Below are 19388 nucleotides of genomic sequence, written 5' to 3' on the forward strand. Positions count from 1 at the left end.
TCCATCTTTTTCAAGACAATCATTTTAATTTTTTCCGTAATGATCCCTGTTTTATATGTTCTGTGTAAAACAAATACATATATAAAAATATATTTTTTATATTTGTCTAATACATAGTATCTGATATGCACTTTATCATCACATCAAAGGAAGAGTCACTGTTACCTCGTTGTTGCTCCAAAAGCACTTCATTAAAATGCATACAATACATACAAAAGAACATCGTACTCGTGTAGAATTCACATTACCTACATATTTCTACAGAAATGCACAATATTCCTACAATTCATCTACATTTTACATGTACGTGCAGTCATGCACTGTTATCTCTTTGGCCCATATCCTCATAATTTTTCCATAATCTCATTAATCCGTATCAGCTCTTTGTTCACATTGCCTCATTATTTCAAACACTCTGTTGAAACAATCCTACTTTTATTCTATTTATTTGGCCCGCATCCTTTTTTACATTTATATTGTATTCTCAAATGTATATAATTCCAAATCCATTACCTCATATGTGGAAAAAGCTGATGTCTAATGTTAAGCTCTTTAGATCTCAAATGACCCAGTTCTTTGGGTTGTTTTTCTGGTTTCTGTTTTATTTCCAAGGGCTGCAACCTATTTGTTGGATGAAGCAAAAGCCTATGTCAGTGTCTAACTAGAAACAATTCATTTATCGTATGACACTTCTACATACTTTACTAGGTGGCACAATATACTCCTACCTTACTGTGAAAAAGGTCTCTGTCTCACCCAGATCGAGAGAATCCCATTCACTCTAGTCAATAAATCAATTCCGACTCTTGTGGAGTCAGCCCGAACTGCCAAACCATGTCTTCCCTGGACTGGAATCAAGCATCCTAGGACCGGTTTCGGGGTTTCACCCCTCTTCATCCAGGATAGCTTGACTCCAGTGGTGTAGTGAGCACGGGACCCACATCTGGGCATACCCTTCCCACATAGGGCGAACAGCAAAACACACAAGATGATGGACGGAATGTTGCACATTGGCAAAACTCACCCCCAGTCACAGATCTGGGTTTAATCCATCGTTATTTTGCTCACCACGCCACCCCAGTTCAGACATGGCCATATGCAAATCAGTCTTGACCCTATGCCTCATGGGAACAGTCCAGCCCGAACTGCCAAGCCATGTCTTCCCTGGACTAGAATCAAGCATCCTAAGATCGGTTTTGGGGTTTCACCCCTCTTCAGCCAGGATAGCTTGACTCCAGTGGCGTAGTGAGCACGGGACCCACATCTGGGCATACCCAGAAACCGGTCCTAGGATGCTTGTTTCCAGTCCAGGGAGGACCTGGCTTGGCAGTTCGGGTTGGACTGTTCCCACGAGGTACAGGGTCAAGACTGATTTGCATTTGGCTGGGTTCAAACTGGAACGGCATGGTGAGCAAAAAAACGATGGATTTAGGCCCAGATCTCTGTACTGGGGTGAATGTATGACATTGTTCTGCATTCAGTCCATCAACTCTTGTTTTTGCACTTCATAACATGCCTTGATGTCTTCTTGTCCGGTGGCTCGAGGAGGAACACAGTTCATTTAAACCCTCAGTTCCAACCCACCTACTTTTTACTTTGACCCTGGGTTCTTTACCCTTCTCTCAGAGTTTAATTTCAAAATTGAAACAATACACAATGCAAGCATTTGTTTATTTTTCTACTAAGCAGGCTAAGCTTTATTCAGTAGAGAAATTGATTGAAGTTATCATTTTTCCTAATTATTAATAGAGACTACTGAAACAAAAGCCAATTTTAAACTATTGTAGCTTTAATAAGTGAATGTAAATGCATATCCTTTATTTTGCTCTTTTAATAGGTATCAAGTGCATAAGGAAATAATGCTAACAATGCTTACCCACCCCACATCTAAAGAAGTGTTTCAAGCAGCTGCTAATGCATTGTCAACATTGTTAGAGCATAATGGTAAGGTGGTCTCCTGACTTCTGCTTAAGTGCTTAAAAGTGTATGTGCATGTTGAAATAATCTAGTTTTTGCTATTTGTTATATTTAATGTAGAACAAAGGTGTTGCATGTGGGTACTTCAGAAACCCTGTTACATATCTTTATATCTTGTGAGTTTGTCTGACGTGGTAATAAAATTAGGTAGTAAGGTCATCAGGATCGAACAGTGGTAGTCTTGAAAGGTCACCCACTGAGTGATCCATGAAATGTGGTCTGGTGGTTAGAGTGGTGGTGCTCTGAAGGTTTAAGAATATTTACTATATGAAGAGCGGAGATAGTACTTAGTTGGTCAACAGCATAGTTAGCATTTACAGCTATTTATTTATATGTATCATACCTAATGGTTGCAAAATCTAGTATCAAATTTAGGAGAGTTTCACTGTGTCATATGCTCATTATAAAATGTGGTTAGTTTAGGTTATTGATGATTGATTTTGCAGTGGTTCTAAATAGCTGTTATGTATTAATGTATCATTGATTTGTGAAACAATTACCTAATCCTTTTTATTACAAACAAAAGGTGATCTTTTTCTGAAAAGCACTATATTAACTACCTTTGTGAATAATCATTTGTTTGCATTTTTTGGTTTAAATCAAAATACTTTACATAGCACATGTCACATTGCAAAAAATTAGAATTACTTTTTCTGTGTAGCAAAATATTTATTGCTTTGTGTGTTAATTTATGTCATGTCTGGCCTTGTCCTTCTGGGGCAGTTAGTGGTCATTGAGGAATACTTTTTGAGAGAAGTATTGATTACCCCGTACCATCCCAGGACCACCAATTCTGCTGTACTCCAAGTACTTACTTTAGATGCTTGGCTCTTCTTGAGAAGTTGAGTTGAGCACTCATTGCATACACTAGGAGGGGTCCAGGGCATACATTTCGATATGGGATAACACTGTAAAAAACACTCTATGCCCAATCAGTGTTTAATAAAATGGGAATATGCCAACACATGTATTTACATCTACATTATACTTTGTGGCTGTAGCCCATTTAACGCTGGTAATTTTGAGTCTTTTTAAGGCTTCTATTACAGTGATTACAAAGAGCCTTTTTATGCCTCAGTCAGAGGAGAGAGATTACAAATGAAAACACTGTCTTTCTATTGTGACTGACTGACTGAGATATTTATAAAGCGCAACTAATGCCGAGGCATCTTGGTGCTAAGATAAGGTACCTGCGAGTGCGACTAGATTGATTAGCATTGAGAGTAAAGTCAGGTTTTAATTTGCTTCCTAATAAGTGTTCTGCTTGGTTGAAGTCGGAGTGGTGTCGGAAGTGAGTTCCACAATTTTGCAGCTAAATATGAAAATCGCTTTCCTCCCCACCTCACTCTATTAATTTTAGGACATAACACCAGTCCCGCCTTAGAAGATCTAAGATGGCGCGATGGGTTATAGCGAGGGAACAGAGCTTGTAGATCAGAAGCCCCTCCACCGTAAAAGGCTTTGTGGACTAAACACAGAGCCTTAAAATCCACCCGTCGTTTGACTGGAAGCCAGTGTAGTTGCTTTACCCCGGCAGATGTGGAATGATGCTTTGGAAGATTGAGTAATACTTTTACGGCTGCGTTTTGTAACGATTGGAGTTTGGAAAGCTGGGCTGCCCCTGCTCCCAAATATAGAGCATTAGAATAATCCAGCCTTGACAATACCAAAGCTCCAACCACCGTTTCCCTCAATGAGAAAGGAATGAAGTGTAAGATTTTCCGTAAAACCTTCAAGGTGTAGAAACAGGCTGAGGACACCTGGTTAATCTGTGGGACAAGAGTAAGGTCTTTGTCTATCAGGACACCCACATTTCTTGCTTTGGGTGCCTGCATCGGACACATTCCAGCTTCAGGGGGCCACAATAATTGACTCCAAACAGATGCTTTTGTGCCAAATTCCACAACTTCGGTTTTACCCGCATTTAGCTTTAAAAAGTTGTGGTTCATCCAGATCATCAGGTCTGTGATGCAGTTACGAAAATGTTCTGCCATAGCGTCTACACTGTGTGTTACAGACACCACTAACTGAGTGTTGTCAGCGTAGGACACAAGCGAGAAACCGTGATTCTTTATTACGCTGGCTAAAGGAGTCACATAGATGTTAAACAAGGTAGGAGATAGAGCAGAGCCCTGAGGGACTCCGCCCGGTAGAGTGAACCGGTGTGACTTAAGTCTATTCCAATGTATTAACTGTTCCCTATCTGACAGAAAAGATGATAGTAGGGTTGGGGCTTTTCCACTGACGCCAACCTTCTGGAGCCTATGTATCAGCACTTCGTGATTTACCGTATCGAAGGCAGCTGTAAGGTCAAGCAGGATAAGGGCCGCCCACCCATCCCCATCCATTGCTTTACGAACTTCCTCTGTCGCCAGAATGAAGGCAGACTCAGTGGAGTGCCGGGCTCTAATGCCATGTTGAGTGGAATCTAGTAAGATGTTTTGATCTAGATATGATGTTAATTCGACATTCATGGCTTTCTCCAGAACCTTAGACGGCAGAGGAAGACACGAGATGGGGCGATAGTTTTTGACTTCCAAGGGATCAAGCGAGGGTTTCTTCACTATAGGTCTTATACATGCCCTTTTCCAATCAGATGGGAAGATTCCAGTACTAGTAATGTGATTTAACAGTGGCGTCAGGGAGAGAGCAATCTCCTCTGCAGCCTTATGTAGAATAAATGGGGGGCAAGGGTCGAGAGGATACCCAGATTTTGTTTGAAGCAAAAGCTCATGGACCCTTTCTTTCTTGTGTGAAGCTTCCTTGTGGTGAATTCTCTGATACATCCCCCTGATGAATAATGCCACCTGCTACAGCTGTGTTTGCGAAATAATTGTAAACGTTCTGAACTTTGCTTTGAAAGAACACAGCCAGATCATTTACAAAGTTCTGATCCGGAGCAAACACAGCGTCTCTAGGGCAGCTAGACAGGGCATTAACAGTTTTAAATAGCTCCTTCGAGGAATTAGAGGCCTCCTGGACTTTTTTTTTTTTTTTTTTTAAAAACCTTTATTTTCAAAAGTCAGGACACAGCTATTCAGCCGACAACCCGGAGGTTCGGCAGCATCGATATATAGAAACAGAGATGCGTCCCCAATACCATGAAAGGAGAAGTGCAAAGGTTCAATTTTAATTAAACACAAAAAACGCACAACAAACCCCAGCAAGGCAAGAACACTGAAAGCCCATGATGAGCCCCCCAGGGGAGGCCGGACCCCACTCTTCTAACAGTTACAGTACAAAGTGAAGAGGAAGAAGAGGGACTGTAGAGGCCAAAAAGTCCATAAACCATACTGAGCTGGAAAGAAGGTTAGGAGGAAAGCTGTTCCTCAGGAGGATCCAGATCCGGGGCAAGACATATTCCCCCCCTGCCACTTCCGGGGGCGGCCTCTAGCGCAATAGACCGTCTTTTCCCTTAACATACTCCAGTCCATATTTTCTTTCCACGCGGTCAATGTGGGGGGCCCCGCAGAGCCCCACAATCGCGCGATATCTCTCTTAGCGACCATGTTGCCCAGAGTCACCCATTGGGTCTGCGCCGCATTATGATCAGTGGGCCCCCAGACATTCAGTAGACAACACCGCGCTTCCGGCTGCATAGCAATGCCCGTCACCTCCCCCATCACTGCATGGACTCTCCTCCAAAATTCCGTGATGACACCACATTCCCAAATGATATGCAGGAAAGTACCCACCATACCACAACCCCTCCTGCATAGGCCGTCCTCCGAGAATCCCATGTGAACCAGCCTTGGCCCCGTCACATACACTCGATGCAGTATTTTAAGCTGCACCAGCCTCAGACGCGACGGGATCGCAACCTCCTTAGGAGAGGAAACAGCAGACTGCCAATCCTCGTCATCCAACTCGAGGCCATCCCTAGCCCACTGGTCCCTCAACCCCAGAAGCATATCCGCCCGGACGTTGATCAGTTTCTTATAGATGAGCGAGATCGTGCTCTCGGGCATATGGCCATCAAGGACCCGGTCCTCCAAAGGAGAGGACTCAGGCACCTTCTCACCCTCTATGAGGACTGATCGGAGGGCGTGACGCACCTGAATATAGCGGAAAAACTCAGATGGCCCCAGCTCATACTCCTTCTGCAACTCTTCAAAGGACTTCACCCTCCCCTTAATCAGGACATCTCCGACCCTGGAGATGCCGATCAAGTGCCATTTGTCAAAGCCTTTTGTGTGCCAAAGCCTACCCATTCTCTCAGATTCAAATAGCGGGGTAGCGAGGGTGAGCCTATCCTTCCAGCCCAGCGAGTCAGTTGCCATCTTCCACACTCGCACCGCCACAGCAGTGGGCCCCGTGAGGGACGAGTCCAAGGACCGCGAATACAACGCCCTGTAATAGTTACCACCACGCAGCAACCACCTGTCCATGGCATACCCAGGGCTGAGGGCAGGGCCATAAAACCCATGATTGATCGCACTCAGCTGGGTGGCCCAATAGTACCGTCGGATGTCTGGGAGCGCAATGCCCCCGTCGTACCATGGAAGCGTCAACTTTGCAATAGCTATTCGCGGCCGCCCACCCCAAAGCAACGTTCGCTGGAGGCCTTCGACCTCCCGAAAGTATTTGGCCGGAACCCAGTCCAAAGTATTCTGCAGTGCGTAGAGGAAGCGGGGAAGCGACATCATTTTGAACAGGGCCGCACGCCCAACGAGGGAGAGCGGCAGCCTCCGCCAGCCTTCAACATCCCGCCTCAGGCATGCCAGGGGGGGGAGCAGGTTCTTCTCATATCGCACAGCAGAGTCCATGGAGATAAAAATCCCCAAATACACGAAGCCCTGCTGAGCGACCTGTATCGAACATGTTCTAGGGATCGGGGGAACCTCGCCACTAAGAACATACAAATATGATTTACTCCAGTTGATAACAAGGCCCGAGTTCCTACCAAAAGATGTGAGTACGTCACAGACCACTATAAGTGATTTCTTGGGTGAGGCAAGATACAGCAGGATATCATCGGCATAGAGCGAAATACGGTCCTCGTGTTCAGGCGACCATCTAAGGCCCCGTATATCCGGGTGCCAACGTATCCACGCAGCCAGCGGCTCAAGGGCGAGGGCGAACAACAAAGGCGACAGGGGACAACCCTGCCGGGTACCCCTCCCAAGCTGAAACGGAGTCGACGCCCGACCATTCACCACCACACTCGCAAGTGGCCCCTCATACAGCAACCTCACCCAACTCACAAAACCATGGCCAAAGCCGAACTTGATCAGCACGGCCCACAAATATGCCCATTCCACCGTGTCAAATGCCATCGTGGCGTCAAGAGACGCCACAATAGCTGGTTCACGCAGTGTGTCCGCCCTGGCGATTACACCATGAAGGCGCCGAAGATTTAACGCCGTGTTTCGGTGCGGGATGAATCCGGATTGATCCGGGTGGACCAAGTCACCGAGTACCCTAATCAATCGGGTCGCCAGGATTTTAGCCAGAATTTTCGGCTCTGCGTTAAGAAGTGAGATAGGCCTATATGAGGCGCACTTATCTCGGGGTTTGCCCTCTTTGTGTATAACCACGATCGTCGCCAGTCGCTGGTCCAACGGGAGGGTCCCACTCCCCCGCGCCTCCATAAACATGGCGCGCAGGTGAGGGGCGACCCTATCCGGAAATAGCTTGTACAAATCGACCGGCAAACCGTTCGGTCCCGAGGCCTTACCCGAGTTTAACGCGCGGATAGCCCCCGCCACCTCGTCAACCATTATGTCACCATCTAGATCGTCCCTATCTATGTCGGAGAGACAGGGCAACTCGATATCACGGAGGAGGTCAGACGAGTCCTCGGGCGGCCTATCCGACACTGAGGCATAAACCCTACAGAAATAGTCCGAGAAACACTGTACAATCCTCTCAGGTTCCACAATCGCCTCTCCCCTCTCTCCCGTCAACTCTGGCACAACTCTATTGACCCGTTCTTTTTTGTCCAGCCAAGCCAGGAGTTTCCCTGCCTTGTCCCCAACATCATACAATCGGCCCTGCTGCTCCCTGCTGAGGGTCTTAGCGGCGTTCGTCACCAGGTCCTTATACTCAGCTTGCTTCAAGCAGAGCTCATGCAGTGAGGATTCTGTAACCTCCTCCTCCAGCGCTCCCTCCAGAGCCGCGATCTCCTCCTCAACCTGCAGAACCTCGCCATCTCTCCGCCGCTTGGCAGCTACTACTAGGGAGAGGGCTTCCCCTCGGAGCACGGTCTTAAATGCTTCCCACAGCGACACTGCCGAGTCCACGGATCCCTGATTATCCTTGAAAAAATTATCTACTTTCTTTACCAGCGCGCTGCGCATCTTGGGGTCTCGGAAATACCACGGGTTAATAGGGGCCACCCTTCCTCCTCCCTCCCGACCTAGATCCAGCCGGATCCACACTGGCGAATGGTCAGATATACCATGCGCCATGTGCCTCGCCTCGGAGACCAATGAGGCATGCGCAGCCAGAGTGAGTAGGTAAGCAATCCTGGAGAGACTACCATGTGCCCCGGAGTGGAACGTGTATTGGCTCTGTGTGGGATGCCGGAGCCTCCAGCAGTCTATCAGGCCAAGCGTGTTTAGGAAGTCTGGGAGCCACCTCTGAGCCCCCCCTGTGTCTCTGGGCGGGTATCTATCCAGCAGGCCGGAGCCAACAGCGTTGAAATCACCTCCCACCACAAGCATACCCCCCGGGAGATCCAGCAGGGCCCTACCCAGATCTGTGAACGTGGAGGCCTGCAGGGCCGGCGGGACATAAACCGAAACTAAAACCAAAGTTCTTCCTTCCCACCGCCCCGCCACCGCCACAAACCTCCCCCTATCATCAACAATGGTGGAGTCCACCTCAAATGGTAGCGAGGCTCTGACTAGGATGCCCACACCCCTGGACCCAGAGGAGAATCCCGAATGTGCGATGAATTTATAACCCTTCCTATTCAGAGCATAGCACGTATTACCAATAAGGTGCGTCTCCTGCAGCAAGGCAACATCCGGCATTGACCGTTTCAAGAATTGCAAAACAATCCCACGCTTAATGCGATCCCCCAAACCATTAACATTCCAGCTTATAACACTTAAACCCCTACCCCCCATCCTCAAACGTAAAGAGGCCCACCCCACTCCCGAAGAGCCACCATGGAACAGTCCTGGATAGAATCATCATGCCTTGCAGAAATAAACCCCCCCAACAACAAACCCAAAATCCCAGGAACCCCCCCCACCCTGCACCCCTGCGGCAGCTTACAAAGCCCCCCCAACTTGCAGTGTGCCTGTCGCCCTACAAAAACCCCCAAAAATCTACAAAAAGTACCCTAAGGGAGGAAAAGAGCACCCCTCGTCCTCCCGCCGCCCTCCGCATTGACTGCACTCTATTCAAGTCTTCAAATATAGCCAAATCGAGTCAGACCGCCTCCGAAAAATCAGCCCTGCCCATCCCGGCCACTGCCCCCATCCTCGGCAATGTCCTCCCCCGTCCGTCGTCGGGGCAAAGCGTCCAGCCATTCATCGGCCATAACAGGAGAGTCAAAGAAAAATGTCCGATCTTCGTGCACCACACGTAGTCTGGCAGGGAAGAGCATGGCATACTTCAGATCCCTCTCCCGAAGCCGCCTCTTCACCCCCAGAAAGCCCTGTCTCTGCCTCTGCACCTGATGGGTGAAGTCCGGGTAGAAATTCACCGACGCGTTCTGGAAGGGGACCGGGCCCGTCACCCTCGATGCTTGCAGGATAGCGTCCCGATCCCGAAAATGAAAGAGCCGAGCGACAATCGGCCTCGGTGGGGCACCCACCTTGGGCCTCCCACCCGGCACTCTATGGGCCCTTTCAACCGCAAAGAACTTTCCAAGACCCTTGGGCTTCAGATGATTAAGCACCAAGTCCTCGACAAGCAGGTCAACCGAAGCCTCATCCGAGGACTCCGGGACCCCGATGACGCGCACGTTGTTGCGCCTGGCCCGGCTCTCAAAATCCTCCAGCCGGCGGGCGGCGAGATCACTCTCGGTCGTCAGCTTACGAACTTCGATCTGCAGTTCCGTGACGTCCTCGGTGAGGCCCGTGGTCTTGAGGTCCGGGGTCCTAACCCGTTCATTCGTTTTGCCCAGGTCCGCACGGATCAGGTTAACATCCACCAAGATGGCATCCACCTTATGCGCCAGGGCATCAAACTGTCTCCCAATCGAGGTCTGCATCCCTTCGAGCGCGCCCATGACATCCTGTAGTGAGAGCTCCGGGGCCAAAGGCGAGGCCTCCTTCTGGGTATCCGGCGACTGGCTCGACCCACTCGGTGATCCATTCTGCAGAGCATAGCGGTCCATACTATTGACTTGGGTATAGGCTCCCCGCCTGGTAGACTTAGCCTTCAGCCGATCCACCTCTGCTTTGCCCGACATGGTTGATACCAAGCAGGTCGGTTCAGATAAGACGGGTCCCTCTCAATGAAAGGAATCAGGGGTGATCAGTTCTGCAGTGGGCCACCAGAGTAGCCTGCAGAGCGTCCATAGGGTAATAAAGCCACCAAGAGCTCTCCAGGGGCAGGGCTGACAAAGGGAGAGAAAGCGAAAGTGAAAGGACGGGGTCCTCCGTCCGACAGTTCACTCCTCGCCTGGCCGTTGTTGTTCAACTAGAAGTCGGGCATCCTGCCAACTCTAGCGCCTGGCATCCCTCGGAGATAGGCCGCAATCTTCCGCCAGGCATAAGTCCGGTTCCCGGTGGGCGATCCGACCGCGGGTAGCATCAATCGCCTCCCTGACAGGTCATCCACACGATGCCATGCATACCGACAGGATTGGAGACAGGATAGTCGACGGAGGGCACGAGGGTCTCGGGAGCTCAGAGCTCACGCGGCCATCTTGGTCAAGCGCTAGGCTCCTCCCCCTGCCTCCTGGACTTTTTGAGTATAATATGCTGTTTTGGCCTGTATTATGGCAGTCTTATACTCCTCAAGGGCTAAGCAGTAGTCCTTCTTGAGGGCTGAGCTATAATCAGTCCTCCAGATACGCTCTTTATGCCTGCATTTAATTTTAATCAACTTTAAATCAGACGTGTACCAAAGGGAAGATGCCTGCCTCATTCTAGAATATTTGCTTTTTTTCTGGTGCCAAAGTGTTGGCTACCTGATTTAGCCACTTGTCGAAATTAGTAGCAGCCTCCTTAGTGGCGGTCAATATTGGAGGTTCCTCTTGTAATGTTCTGATCAGATCGTTTTGTTGAACCGATTTCCAGGCACGAAAATTAGTTACCCCAGGTCTGCTTCTACGACCCAACTTCGTTGATGGAATTTTAACCTCAAAATTAACAAAAAAATTATCAGACCAGGGTAAAGGCAACACAGTCTTTACTACAATGTTCTCATTGTTGGTAAAGATAGCATCAAGGGTATGACCAGCTTGAAGGGTGGGCTTTAAGACGATCTGTTTCAGACCAAAACTAGCTAAAGTGTCTATCAAAAATGTCGTATCATAATTGTTCTTAGCCTCTAAATGATAATTAAGGTCACCTAATATTGTCACAGAAGTAGAGTCCAGGCAGGATTACAGATGCGTCTGTAGTGAATTGGTGAAAGATGTATGTGAGCCTGAGGGTCTATAAATAAGTAGCTCCTGAAAGAGTTCTACTATTGTATGTCCAGCCCCCTCTTAAAAGGCCCTGGAAAATAAGTGGGCATATACTCCCTGGACCCAGTAACCCACCCACAAAATTATACCTCTGAATGTAGTCATTTTTTACTTTGATGGTAATTTCAGATTCTCGTTGACAAAGGCCTCATTAGTGGTGTCTGGCGAGGGGACAGTTTGTGTTTCCCAAGTCAGTAAAGGCCATAACTTTTTAAAATTTTGTAAAAGGAGCAACGGTGTTAGTCAGCTCCAACTTTAAAGTCCCTCAGGAGTACATCAATCACTAGAAACAGGGAAGTATAGGTAGCTAAGCCACGCTGAACAAAGGTAGCGAGCAGTAGAACCACTTGCTCACCACCGTTCATCAACAATACTGCAAATGTGCCTACACAAAAGATCTACAAGAAGATACACAAGAGATCTCCATTCTGAAGAACTGGATAGACCAATTTGAGAGGGTACCAGTAGGAATTCTCCACATAAGGATAAATGTAGAAAATCTTAGTACCGTTGGACTAGTATCACACTTAAACAACTGCCAGAAAACTTGTAACCTGATAGGAGGGGGCTGTAGCCACTTCACTCAATTTGATGCTTCAATTTGGTAAACCCTTGTATCAGTCTCTGTTGAGTAGCACAGTAAAACCATGATGCACCCAGAGGGTATGTGAAAACTGAAAATCACTGGAGGAAAAATATAGAGCATGTTAAAAAAAACATTTATGGCAGTATATCTTTTCCAAGGCCTACCGAAGACTTTGTTTTCAACAGAGCGCCTCTATATTTACATTTAAAAGTGAAACTTAACATTTAATGACTGATAGTAGCTGTTACAGGTTTCTGGCAACTTGCATGTCTGACTGAACAGAGTATTTATTAAATGCTAAATACCTTTTGTAACATTTGATTTCAATGTGAAGTACTGATTGCAAAATGTAATGTGTGAATATCTAGATATCCTCCATAAACTACACACGTTTCTGAATCAAGCTACATGTAATAGTTAATGTAATAATAAGAGATTTAATGTTTTAGCTCATCTCGTAAAGGAGCTGCTGATAAAAGGAATACACGTGAATGTACTGGAAATCATGAAAATACATTCAAGCTCTCCAGATGTTGCAGAAAGTGCCTGCAGACTGCTAAGACATCTTCTAGCGGACAGGTATTGTCATCATTCATACTTGACTTAAAGCACCTAAAGAGTCTTGAAAAACAACAGTATTTCTAATAATCATTCTTTTGTTTGGGTTTCATTTAATTATTTTTGGAAGGTTATGTTAAAGCATTTGCCAGCAGGGGGTACCTTCATGTTTAAATGACTGGCAAGTGATTGCTGAATATTCTCTCACATAAATCTTTCTATTGGCTATTTAGTAGATTTTGAGGCTTTGAATATCCCCCTTGGGATGCAGTAGGAATCCTTTGTATATTTAATTCATAGGCTAATAAAGACTCATTAAATACATTTGCCTTCGTATGCTATTCACCTCATACTAAGGATAAAAAAAACAGTCATTGTTGTGAAGTTGTGGATAGGCTGAAATGTAATTGTTGTAGGTTAACTTCAAAGTTCCTACCTCATGATGTCTATAAGGGTGTGCCCTAGCAGACCTCGGCTCATTTTATATTTGTTGGTTTGTATTGGTGGGGTGGGGGGGCCTTGAATTATTTTCCTACCAGTCTCAGCTTTGAATAGGGACCCAGAAAGGATGGGAATACCAACCAGGCCTGCCTACGGATTTGTAATTCAAGAAAAAAGAACTGTAGTCAGCTGGCTCTGTATAAACTATACCAAAGTAACATATAGTGTGCACAGAGTCCTGTGGATCTCCAAAGGCTTACAGAGCTAAATGTAGATGATACCTTACTCTCTATTTGTGGTAGTGTGGGTGAGCAGTAAGACTGTACCAGAGTCCAGTGTTAAGCATTTATTGTACACACTCAGGCAAGAAATTATTTCACACACTCAAAACTGAACTCTGACCAATTGTTTTGTATAAAAATATTACTTCTAATTTTATTTTTAGAACCAAGCAGGACTTGATGCAGGTAAGTAAAATAGTACTTTTCAAGGATAATACAGTTGAATGCAATTGAATGCAGTTGGCTTTGATACAGGTGGTTCACTGACACAAAATCGATGTCAAAAATATCAATGTAAAAAATATAGACTACAAAAATATCAACTCCCTATGCTCAAACAGAGAAGTACAAAAATATCGACATAAAAAAATCGATGTAAAAAACTATAGTTGTACAAAATATCGATATTTATAGACATAAAAAATAAAATAAATATTACATTTATTACATAATAAAACTATTTTTAACAAGATAAATGAAATTTAATATATATTTTAACAAAATATAACAAATAAATGTAATTAAAAAAAAGTTAAACACAAACATAATATATATATATATATATATATATATAATTCACTTAACCCCTTCAGTGCCCATGACGAGCTGGACTCGTCATGGGCCGCGGTGGCGCTGTGCCCATGACGAGTCCAGCTCGTCATAGACCCCGCCCGCTAATGCAACGGCCGGCACTGGGCGGGGAAAGGGGCGGGCACTGAAGGGGTTAAAAAACCATCGGTTTCACACATTTTATAGTTAGCTGGACATTTCACTCGTGAAAAACCATTGAAATTCCCCCGTTATAGTTAGTGCAGGCAACTATAACTCACGTGACCGCAATCCTCTGCTGATGACGTCAGATACTACATCACTGTATTTAGACACTTATTTACCCATGTCTTCTTCCATTAATTTTTAGCTATACATATATTACAAATATTTTTTTTTCAGAAAGACACATATGTCATCAGTGACTCTCACTCGAGATTGAATAAAGTGGATGAAAAAACAGTGCAATGCAGTCTCGTGAGATCTTCTATCATGCTGCTGCCCGTGATCAAGGAAATTAATTCTGAAACGCGTTGGGCATTTATCATTTAGGAGGATACCTGCTTACCTTTGCCCTGCCGAGCCGTATATTGGTCCCAGTGAGGAGTGCACTTGTTTGGGGACAAACTGTGGAAAGGTAATAGTACGGCTGGTCCGGCCGGAAGAGCACCACTGCTGGTTACTTATGGCGGGTCTGCAGCTTTGAGATTGCAAAGCAATGCGGACTCCTGGGACGCTCTGATGTTGGCAGAACGAAGGCGTATGGTCTCTTCCACCGTATCAAGGGTGTGAGTTATATTTAATGACCTTTAAAGCAGCATTATACTATGAGTTTTGCACCTTTTGGACTGTATTTACCAGCATGCACTGTTGAACATGTGACTCTCACTCGAGATTGAATAAAGTGGATGAAAAAACAGTGCAATGCAGTCTCGTGAGATCTTCTATCATGCTGCTGCCCGTGATCAAGGAAATTAATTCTGAAACGTATTGGGCATTTATCATTTAGGAGGATACCTGCTTACCTTTGCCCTGCCGAGCCGTATATTGGTCCCAGTGAGGAGTGCACTTGTTTGGGGACAAACTGTGGAAAGGTAATAGTACGGCTGGTCCGGCCGGAAGAGCACCACTGCTGGTTACTTATGGCGGGTCTGCAGCTTTGAGATTGCAAAGCAATGCGGACTCCTGGGACGCTCTGATGTTGGCAGAACGAAGGCGTATGGTCTCTTCCACCGTATCAAGGGTGTGAGTTATATTTAATGACCTTTAAAGCAGCATTATACTATGAGTTTTGCACCTTTTGGACTGTATTTACCAGCATGCACTGTTGAACATGTGACTCTCACTCGAGATTGAATAAAGTGGATGAAAAAACAGTGCAATGCAGTCTCGTGAGATCTTCTATCATGCTGCTGCCCGTGATCAAGGAAATTAATTCTGAAACGTATTGGGCATTTATCATTTAGGAGGATACCTGCTTACCTTTGCCCTGCCGAGCCGTATATTGGTCCCAGTGAGGAGTGCACTTGTTTGGGGACAAACTGTGGAAAGGTAATAATACGGCTGGTCCGGCCGGAAGAGCACCACTGCTGGTTACTTATGGCGGGTCTGCAGCTTTGAGATTGCAAAGCAATGCGGACTCCTGGGACGCTCTGATGTTGGCAGAACGAAGGCGTATGGTCTCTTCCACCGTATCAAGGGTGTGAGTTATAGTTAATGACATTTAAAGCAGCATTATACTATGAGTTTTGCACCTTTTGGACTGTATTTACCAGCATGCACTGTTAAACATGTGACTCTCACTCGAGATTGAATAAAGTGGATGAAAAACAGTGCAATGCAGTCTCGTGAGATCTTCTATCATGCTGCTGCCCGTGATCAAGGAAATTAATTCTGAAACGCGTTGGGCATTTATCATTTAGGAGGATACCTGCTTACCTTTGCCCTGCCGAGCCGTATATTGGTCCCAGTGAGGAGTGCACTTGTTTGGGGACAAACTGTGGAAAGGTAATAATACGGCTGGTCCGGCCGGAAGAGCACCACTGCTGGTTACTTATGGCGGGTCTGCAGCTTTGAGATTGCAAAGCAATGCGGACTCCTGGGACGCTCTGATGTTGGCAGAACGAAGGCGTATGGTCTCTTCCACCGTATCAAGGGTGTGAGTTATAGTTAATGACATTTAAAGCAGCATTATACTATGAGTTTTGCACCTTTTGGACTGTATTTACCAGCATGCACTGTTAAACATGTGACTCTCACTCGAGATTGAATAAAGTGGATGAAAAACAGTGCAATGCAGTCTCGTGAGATCTTCTATCATGCTGCTGCCCGTGATCAAGGAAATTAATTCTGAAACGCGTTGGGCATTTATCATTTAGGAGGATACCTGCTTACCTTTGCCCTGCCGAGCCGTATATTGGTCCCAGTGAGGAGTGCACTTGTTTGGGGACAAACTGTGGAAAGGTAATAATACGGCTGGTCCGGCCGGAAGAGCACCACTGCTGGTTACTTATGGCGGGTCTGCAGCTTTGAGATTGCAAAGCAATGCGGACTCCTGGGACGCTCTGATGTTGGCAGAACGAAGGCGTATGGTCTCTTCCACCGTATCAAGGGTGTGAGTTATATTTAATGGCATTTAAAGCAGCATTATACTATGAGTTTTGCACCTTTTGGACTGTATTTACCAGCATGCACTGTTGAACATGTGACTCTCACTCGAGATTGAATAAAGTGGATGAAAAAACAGTGCAATGCAGTCTCGTGAGATCTTCTATCATGCTGCTGCCCGTGATCAAGGAAATTAATTCTGAAACGCGTTGGGCATTTATCATTTAGGAGGATACCTGCTTACCTTTGCCCTGCCGAGCCGTATATTGGTCCCAGTGAGGAGTGCACTTGTTTGGGGACAAACTGTGGAAAGGTAATAATACGGCTGGTCCGGCCGGAAGAGCACCACTGCTGGTTACTTATGGCGGGTCTGCAGCTTTGAGATTGCAAAGCAATGCGGACTCCTGGGACGCTCTGATGTTGGCAGAACGAAGGCGTATGGTCTCTTCCACCGTATCAAGGGTGTGAGTTATATTTAATGGCATTTAAAGCAGCATTATACTATGAGTTTTGCACCTTTTGGACTGTATTTACCAGCATGCACTGTTGAACATGTGACTCTCACTCGAGATTGAATAAAGTGGATGAAAAAACAGTGCAATGCAGTCTCGTGAGATCTTCTATCATGCTGCTGCCCGTGATCAAGGAAATTAATTCTGAAACGTATTGGGCATTTATCATTTAGGAGGATACCTGCTTACCTTTGCCCTGCCGAGCCGTATATTGGTCCCAGTGAGGAGTGCACTTGTTTGGGGACAAACTGTGGAAAGGTAATAATACGGCTGGTCCGGCCGGAAGAGTACCACTGCTGGTTACTTATGGCGGGTCTGCAGCTTTGAGATTGCAAAGCAATGCGGACTCCTGGGACGCTCTGATGTTGGCAGAACGAAGGCGTATGGTCTCTTCCACCGTATCAAGGGTGTGAGTTATATTTAATGACATTTAAAGCAGCATTATACTATGAGTTTCCACCGAGGGCAAGCAGGTCCGGTTCCAACAATATTGGAACCGGACCTGCGGTGCCCTCGGTGGAAATGTTTCCAGTGTGTGGCGAGTTGGGAGCTTAAGGAATAATTACCTGAGGCTGCGAGCTGATGCTGTTTTCTAGTAAGTGGAAACTTGAAAAAACGAACTGTGCATTTTGGCTGACTGTATTTTAGCGCTGGGGATTGACAAGCAATGAGGAACACGCATATCAAAGCGCTCCGTTTAAAATTGGAAATAATCATCCCCCTGCGCGCTCTGCAAAAAAATACGGCCTGCAGTGTTTAAAAGGAACCACGTGGGTCATTCAAAAGTCAGAGACTCCTCCCGTGATCAAGGCTTGCAGAAGCTGAAACATTGGGAAAAGGATGCCTATTGCCTTCGTGCTTTTCCACGAATAAATGAAATGCAGTAACCCATCCAGAGTCGGTGTGCCTCTTTTCACAAGGAGGGTTTTGTGGTATTTATGACTGGAAGCCTCGTACCAGCAACACTGGCCGCCCTTCAAGGTCTTGGTTCATTTGCGAGGCAATCTTTTGTGGGACAATTATTGTTGGAACCGGACCTGCTTGCCCTCGGTGGAAATGTTTCCAGTGTGTGGCGAGTTGGGAGCTTAAGGAATAATTACCTGAGGCTGCGAGCTGATGCTGTTTTCTAGTAAGTGGAAACTTGAAAAAACGAACTGTGCATTTTGGCTGACTGTATTTTAGCGCTGGGGATTGACAAGCAATGAGGAACACGCATATCAAAGCGCTCCGTTTAAAATTGGAAATAATCATCCCCCTGCGCGCTCTGCAAAAAAATACGGCCTGCAGTGTTTAAAAGGAACCACGTGGGTCATTCAAAAGTCAGAGACTCCTCCCGTGATCAAGGCTTGCAGAAGCTGAAATGTTGGGAAAAGGATGCCTATTGCCTTCGTGCTTTTCCACGAATAAATGAAATGCAGTAACCCAGCCAGAGTCGGTGTGCCTCTTTTCACAAGGAGGGTTTTGTGGTATTTATGACTGGAAGCCTCGTACCAGCAACACTGGCCGCCCTTCAAGGTCTTGGTTCATTTGCGAGGCAATCTTTTGTGGGATATATATATATATATATATATTATATATATATATATATATATATATATATATATATATATATATATATATATATATATGTATGTATATATACCTATAACATAAAATATAATAACAAAAAATTCTATTATAAATTAAAACATCCAACTATTTAAAAATATTTCAACTTAAATTTCCCAAAACAGTCAGTGCAACATTAGGGAAAGTGTTGGATAGTGTAGGGGTAAGAATGATTATTCCCACTCCAATGAGTGTAACAGTAGGGAAAGTGTTGGATAGCGGAGGGATAATATTTACTATTTCTATTCCAGTGAGTGCAACAGTAGGGAAAGTGTTGGATAGCAGAGGGGTACAAATTACTATTCCCTCTCCAATGAGTGCAACAGTAGGGAACATGTTGGATGCAGAGGGATAATATGAAATATTCAAACTCCACTCAGTTAAAACATAAAAACAAAAAAAAATTAAAATATCCAAAAGATATTAAAAAAGAAACAAATGTTAAAAAATAAAATACAAATATATTTAATATTGAAAATACAAAACAAAAACATATAATGTTAATTACATATGACAAATACCTAAAAATATTATAGAAAATAAAAAATAAACTTCAAACAAATAAATATTTTTAACTAGAAAATATTTACAAACCAAAACATTAATTATTACATAAATGCCTTTATTTTAATTTCTACCCTATAACACCACACAAATCACAACTTGTATCTACATTA

The 19388-nt window shown here is 45.3% G+C and overlaps 1 protein-coding gene across 1 annotated transcript in view; it reads left to right on the forward strand.

Moving 5' to 3' along the window:
• The window catches only part of LRRK2 (leucine rich repeat kinase 2), a 1602077-nt gene that overhangs the window by 333607 nt on the left and 1249082 nt on the right, over positions 1–19388 (forward strand). The window contains exons 11-12 of the mRNA XM_085654107.1: positions 1838–1944; positions 12605–12734. Of these exons, the coding sequence (XP_085510233.1) occupies positions 1838–1944; positions 12605–12734 (237 nt within the window). The remainder of the gene's footprint in view (positions 1–1837; positions 1945–12604; positions 12735–19388) is intronic.

This window comes from Triturus cristatus, chromosome 4_1 (genome assembly GCF_964204655.1).
Source record: "Triturus cristatus chromosome 4_1, aTriCri1.1, whole genome shotgun sequence".
NCBI classification, from domain to species: domain Eukaryota; kingdom Metazoa; phylum Chordata; class Amphibia; order Caudata; family Salamandridae; genus Triturus; species Triturus cristatus.